This window comes from Benincasa hispida, chromosome 3 (assembly GCF_009727055.1).
Source record: "Benincasa hispida cultivar B227 chromosome 3, ASM972705v1, whole genome shotgun sequence".
Taxonomy (NCBI): domain Eukaryota; kingdom Viridiplantae; phylum Streptophyta; class Magnoliopsida; order Cucurbitales; family Cucurbitaceae; genus Benincasa; species Benincasa hispida.
This window is the reverse complement of record NC_052351.1, coordinates 25,243,762-25,250,769: the sequence shown is the minus strand read 5'-3', so window position 1 is coordinate 25,250,769 and position 7,008 is coordinate 25,243,762. Positions and strand designations below refer to the sequence as shown.

The window sequence follows — 7,008 nt, the reverse complement described above, 5'->3', positions numbered from 1 at the left end:
CAGACTCCCCCTTAGTTATGGTATTAGTGAAGAATGTCTTAAGCTCCCCCTAAGATCGAGACTTCCTCTCTGGAAGACCTAAGCTCCCCTCAAGTTGTGAGACTCCTCACTAGAACAATATCTTTCTTTCTTAGAGCGAAGTCCCTTTTGCTCAAATTTCTTAGGCTCCCTCTAAGTTTGAGAAACCCTTCTCGATGAATCACGATACACAAGCAGTAAGCAACTCGGAGTATGTTTCCAAGCAATACAACTCTTTCTCCTTCCTGCAATCGTGACCGAACATTCACAACAGTAAAGCACAATGTTGTTTCTTAAAACAAAAACAGCCAACCCTAACCAAACACAGAAGAAGAAAAAAAAAAGGAAAGAGATCTACAAATAATATTGCAGAAGAAAAAATTTGATAAGGAAAACATTTTACAGAATCAGCATTTTCGGAGAACATCCTTTACTAGAAAACCACCAGTACAGAGACATCATATATAACATTTGTCACACTTAAACAAATATTGATAATCGTACGATATCTAACTATACCTATTTGAACTTTAGTTTCATCTCAAAACTAAATGAGTTAGTATCCATTTTGTCAAACTTGGATACTCAACTATCCCAACTTTCTCATCAAGAAATCCCTTTATTTGGTACTATCAATAAGAGCCTTCAATAAAATATGCACATTATTTTATAGATACAATACAATCCGTTTCTCCATAAGGGTCCACCCACAGGAAAAGTAGAAAAGCAAAATGCCCAAAAAACCAGACTCAGTCATCAGTTCACCTTTTTTTATACACAATACACCGACTTGTCAGCCTTATCCACAATCATATTCATGCCTCAATCTGAATATAAATTTATCTCCTCCTCCTCAAAGGGTTTCAAATCAACTACGAGCTTCGAAAATCATAGCCATGGCGGATATTGCAATTCTTGTAGCAGAGGAATACGAGAGAAGGATGAAGAATCCAACGCAAGTTCAGGAGAAGCAAGAGCTTCAAGATTTGGCTTCTGGGGTTTCTATCTCTGCAACTGCTACTTCGATTAGGATGAAGAAGATGATGGAAATGGCAAAACAGAATTCACAGATTTCGGAATTCAAATGGGTTTTTGAACCCAAATCTCAAATTGGGCGAGCTGCTTCCACCGGATTCTTCTCGGCTTGAGTTGCTCTGTTTTTTAAATTTGCCATATACTGTAAATGTTTTCTCATCTGTCTCTCAAATCTGTACATTTTTTTTTAATTCTATTACTTTCGAAATGCTTTTGAATTCGAGAGAAAAATGGTGGGTTGTATTATGATTATTATGGGCTTGAATTAACCATTTGAATGTTGGGGAAAAGATGGGATGATTTGGATTTCAAGAAATCATCGAGAGAGTTCATCATTAGGGTTTGCTTTTGAATCTGATATATGGTGGATCGATGAGTCCATGTTGAGATCAACTCAAAGACATGATGAAACTTCGTATTAATAGGGTAAACGGACTCCGTTAAGCTCAAACATTCTAAGTAAATTTATGCTATATGAATTGGAAGATTAGAACCACAAACGTTAAACTATGTTCTCATAAATTTTAGGTCACATATTTCGATACCATATTAAATCACTCGTTAATTAAAAAACTTAATTGATAATATTATATCATCTAATAAAATCGTGTTGAGAATATATTTTGTGAAAAGTGGAATTGATGAATACACTAAAGAATTACATTTCTCAATTTTCCGATCGCTTTAAATTAACAGTTTAAATCAAATCGTTGTAAAGCTTCTTATGGTGACATTTGTGTCTTATTTGCGAGGGTATCTTGTTTATCCAAAATTTCGTCAATTTTGGTTCTTTTTTCCTGTTTTTATTTAAATCTAATATAAAATATAAATTTCATCCTCTAATTAAAAAATATATATGTATATCAATTACTACTGAATTGTGTTTGCTTTGACGAGTGGCATAGATATGTTTTTAGTGAAATTTGTAATTTAATCTCCTATCGAACTTAGATGAAAATTTTAATTTAATCCGCCATAATAATTACAGTTTTCTAAGAAAAAAGTTGTTTGTTCCAAGATTTAATTGATATTTTCAAAATGATTTTAAAAAGGTATTTGATATTTAAAAAATTATTGGTGACTAAACCTGATTTGTTAAACTCGAGAAATAAATTTATTACACGGTCAAACTTTGATTTTCCACTTTTTGAATTTAGTTTTAACAAATAACTTTTGAAAAACTAGAACTTGTTGGAAATTTCAGAAAGATGATTGTAAAAATATAATTAATAAACGAGCATATTTTTTTCAACACTTTTAAATAAATCATTTTCAGTATTTTGGTGCTTCAGTTAAAGTCTTAATATCCAACAACATATTGAATCGTTATTTTAATTTTTGGTATTTTCAAAATTTCGAAGATGACCTGGAAACTTTATCTATGTTTGATGTTTCCAATATAAATTCATAAATCCATGAAATATTAGAAAAAAAATAATTTCAAATTATTGCCACTATAAATATTGGATAAAAAAGGATTAAAAGAACTTATTTATTAATTTCATTTAAAATAATTTTAGATACTGATGTTGGAATAAAATTAGAAAAAGACAATATCTATTGGCATCAATACGAAAATTAAATTTTTTTTAAAAAAAAAAAAATAAAAAAAAAAAATAAAAAAAAATCGGAAGAGATCAACAACATATAGTGGGGGTGAAAATTGATTTTCAATTTCAACTTTTAGTTGAGTAAATGTTTTGACAAAATGTTGTAATTTACAACTAGTTATTTTATTTAGAAAGAAAAAATGAAGATAAATTTCATATGTTTAACAACGAATTTGTAAATAATTGTAAATATGTACTCCCACGCAAATTACAAAATTAACATTGAAAAAGACGATTAGAAATATGACTTTTTTTTCCTTAAAACTTATTAACTATTTAATGGGATAGTGGTTGATTTGATGTACAAAAAAATAATGATTAGTCTTTAATTATTATTAAACAAATTTTTTAATCAATTTATAATCATTTCATACTTATTGAGCTAATATTATGTCCCTAATTTTCAACTCAAAACCAAATTACAAATAATAATATTTGCCGGCAGGCGCTGGAAGCTTGGAATTGATAACCATGTGTTTTAAAAGATTACTTCTTTATATAATATATATTTATTGACTTCAATATACCAACGTATATAACAGCTTTCAACTTTAAATCAAGTCATTAAATTGTTTCCATCTTCAATGACAGATCTAACACAATTTAATCTCATAATAAACGAGTATAATTCAAAACACCACTAACATAATGGTAAACTCTAGCAGCCCTCGTTTCGGCTAACTTCTCAATAAAATGCTTGCTTAGATGCTTTTGAGATTATAATTATTTTCGTATTACATCCAAATGCTCAATCATAAGTTTTATGACAAAATTTTCTTTTTAAAATAATAGTTTTTTTTCAGTCATAAATGGTACAACCTGATTGCACTCCTCCTTTAGTCATCAAGGAAAAAATATTTTTAAAATATTTTTTCTGAAAAAGAATGTGATTGAGTACTTGGATTTTGCAATTCATGTTTCAAATTTTTTCTTTTGTGATTGAAGTGAATATATGAAGATGAGTGCAGCATTTGCACCTAAATATCACTCTTTCTCAATGGGATCAATTACATCTTACCAAGCTCATGAGCTAAATGGAGTCTTATTTTTAACTTTCAATAATATATTCCATGGTTAAAAAAGGACAATGACAATATGCAGCATATTCCATGATTGAGCATTTGAATAAGCTATACAGAGATAGGTGTCGACTGGAATGCATCAAGTATGTTTCAATCTTTTTTTTATTTTTTTTTCTGTGATTGAAAGATATACATGAAAATGAGTGCAACACTTACATCTAAATATTACTCTTTCCCAAAGGAATCAATTGCATTTTACAAACTCGTGATCTCAATGGAGCCTCATTTTTAACTTTCAACAATATACTCCATGGTCAAGAAATGGCAACAACTATATGTAACATATTCCATCATGGAGCACTTGGATAAGCTATACAAAGACAAGTGCAACCTGGGATGCACCGAGTATATTTCAATCTCTTTTTTTTTCCCTTTCTTTTATGATTGAAGGAGATACATGAAAATGAGTTCAACACCTGCACCCAAATATTACTCTTTTCCAATAGAATCAGTTGCATCTTATCACACTCGTGAACGGAGCCATACTTCTTTACTTTCAAAAATATATTTCATGGTTAAGAAAGGGCAACTGCAATATGCAACAAATTCCCCCCTATTTTTTTATTTAAAAAAATAAAATAAAATAAAAAAAATAATCAACCACCCCAATTATCCCAAATAGATAAGGTTTCATCTCCCCCTTGTGCGTTATTCCGGTTCGGTACGACCACTTTACTATTGAAGTCGTTCATCTACTTTTTTGAATCTGACATTAATGTCAAATCTTTTGAATTACCCTTCGCTGCTCCACCACGAGATTTTGCCTGTTACCATTTCAACTTTTGCGAGTGTCCGACATACAGAACAATTCAGTACATCATGCGAACTACTGTAGCTCCACAACCATTTAGGATTCCAGTTAGGATATGTTTCAAACTTATTCTCAGAAACAGTCCTAAACAACAGTGAAATGGTATTTGGCTTGACCATCTAAAACTTGTTATTCCTTAAACCACGCAATAAACTTAATGCTACAACTCACCTGACCTAATCATGTCTCTTAAATATTGTTTTATCAGACAAGACTACCGATTAACCATGTCCTAAGCTGTGCAGTTTTTGCAAAATATTAGAAGAACAAAACTCCAACATCTAAAAGGTACAAGGAAATAATGAGATCCAAATATTGAAAAAGGAGTCTACAACTTTAGTTCCAAATCATCCCAATGAGAAACAGTTCAAACTTGTATACTAAGTACTAAGGCTAGTTGTGTGAGTGCCATAAAACTTGTAAGAGTGTTTCTCTTGTATAATGGTGTAATGGGAATTTCTCTAGTTTTCAAGTTTCCAACATGGGAGGTTTTCACTTTCACTATTAGGGTTTAACTACAGAGAAGATAAGCTCAATCAGTTTGTTCTGCGTTTAGTTACAGACCACAAACACAGCATTAAGTCCTCCTACCATCTCCACCTAAACCCCCCATGGAAATAACAAGATAAAATCCATCAAATTTCGATTGCTACTTCTTTCACTCTATATTCTTAATAAATGCCATCACATACCATTTTAGTTACATTGTAAGAGCACCATAAATTAGATCACCAACTCACATCTACTATAATTATAAGTTAAGTTTGCACCATAACTCTTGGCCCTACAGAGACAACAAGCCCCCCCCATCAAAAGAGACTAATAGATTATCTAACTAACAAACATCTAAAATTTTTTAATAGATCCTTTAGATTAGCCCAAGTAAACTTCCTGATGGAGAAAAGTTGTTGTGATTTGGATGATTTTACAGCGGATTTCAGTTTTTTATTGGGAACAAAGGTCCCCATCAAGAAGTAAATTGGCTGTCCCCAAAATTAATGATTCGTTGACGAATAACCAGGAAGAGTAGGAAGCAATCATGCAAACAAAGCATCAAACAGTTGGCTTGCGTAATTGCAAATAAAGAGAAACATACACGATTTATCTCGATCTAGCTACAGATCAATCGAACCAGAAACGAGCTGTTCCCTAATGCTATTGCTCGTCAATGAAGGGAGAAAACAATATTTCCCTAGTTAATCTACAGAGAATCAACATTCTATGTTATTTAATTCTATTCTGTGATAAACAAAATAAAAATTGGCATTTCGCCCTAGAAAAATCTATATATACTGTTACCATGTAATGCCGATAACAAAAAGATGAGCTCCTCGTCACTGCCGTCGTACTCCACACGGTCTCGCAGCCTGTGGTAGCCGGCGACAATATCGTCCGGCAAAACCTTACTCCGGCAAAGCGGACAGGTAGCGAAACAGAGTTTCAACCAATTATCGAGGCAATCCTTGTGAAAAGTGTGGTTACATTGCAATTTCCGTACCTTCTCCCCTTCCTCAAATTCAGAGAGGCAAACGGCACACTGATCGGCAATACTGGAGGTGAGCTTATTGGAGAATCGAATCGTGGGATTCTTCTCCTCGATGAGTTTCAAAAACTGCGCCGTCGTGACTACGCGCTTGTCGGCGTTAGGTCTCAAGCCGAAGATGGTACGAATGAGAATAACGAATTCGAGAAGTAAAAGGGTGAAGAAGACTGCGGTCATTGTGTGGAGGTGGGAGAAGAACTCGGAGAGAGCTCCCATGGCTTCCGGATAGAGATGGGCGAATAGATTCCAATAATTCAATTGTTTTGATTTTTTATAATCTTTCTGAAAATTTCATCCTACACTATATTCTCTCTTTTCTTTCTATTCTCTCTTTTTCCTTTTTTATAACAAATACAGAGTCCTGGATTTATAGAATTTCTGTGCAACCAACCTCACTTCGGTACACGTGGAATTGCTAAAACCGTGTTTCAGGATAAGCCGCGGAGGATTAAATTATAATTTCTTTCGCTAATGCTACTTTAATCAGTCTAAAATCAATTAAAATATTTATAAACATAATAAAATATTATTGATAAATATTGATGGACAACTACTATCATCTATCGCGGTCATCAATCAGACGATTTATATTTCTAAATATCTGTAGATGTTTTTTAAAAAAATATTAAATTANAAATCTATAAACTTATTACTTTATGTGTTGGTTTCAAATTGTACTCCTCCCCTATTAAATGTTTTATTTTTTATCCAATTTTGTATTTGTAATAAAATAATAATTCCATTTTCTTTCTTTCTTTCTTTCTTTCTTTCTTTTTAGGTTAAAATAAGTAAGTTGTATGTTTCGATTATGCCTTTAGCATTTCAAAATTTTTATTTTAACAATTATTGAAATTGTTTCAAAATAACTATTTCTTGAGTTTCTCCATGAAAATATGATGATACGGTGAT

General features: G+C 32.0%; 2 protein-coding genes across 2 annotated transcripts; one reads left to right on the top strand and one right to left on the bottom strand.

The window, feature by feature from the left end:
• Positions 1–792: 792 nt before the first annotated feature.
• On the top strand, positions 793–1,454 carry LOC120073972. The gene has a single exon (XM_039026908.1). The coding sequence runs from the start codon at positions 915–917 to the stop codon at positions 1,164–1,166; it is 252 nt and encodes an 83-aa protein (XP_038882836.1). The 5' UTR covers positions 793–914; the 3' UTR covers positions 1,167–1,454.
• A 2,368-nt stretch (positions 1,455–3,822) lies between these two features.
• On the bottom strand, positions 3,823–6,452 carry LOC120074510 (E3 ubiquitin-protein ligase RHA2B-like). Its single transcript, XM_039027660.1, has 2 exons — positions 5,856–6,452; positions 3,823–4,161 (listed from the first exon to the last, which is right to left on the bottom strand). Exons 1-2 carry the CDS (start codon positions 6,313–6,315, stop codon positions 4,124–4,126), a joined length of 498 nt encoding a protein of 165 aa, XP_038883588.1. The 5' UTR covers positions 6,316–6,452; the 3' UTR covers positions 3,823–4,123.
• Between the last annotated feature and the right edge of the window lie 556 nt (positions 6,453–7,008).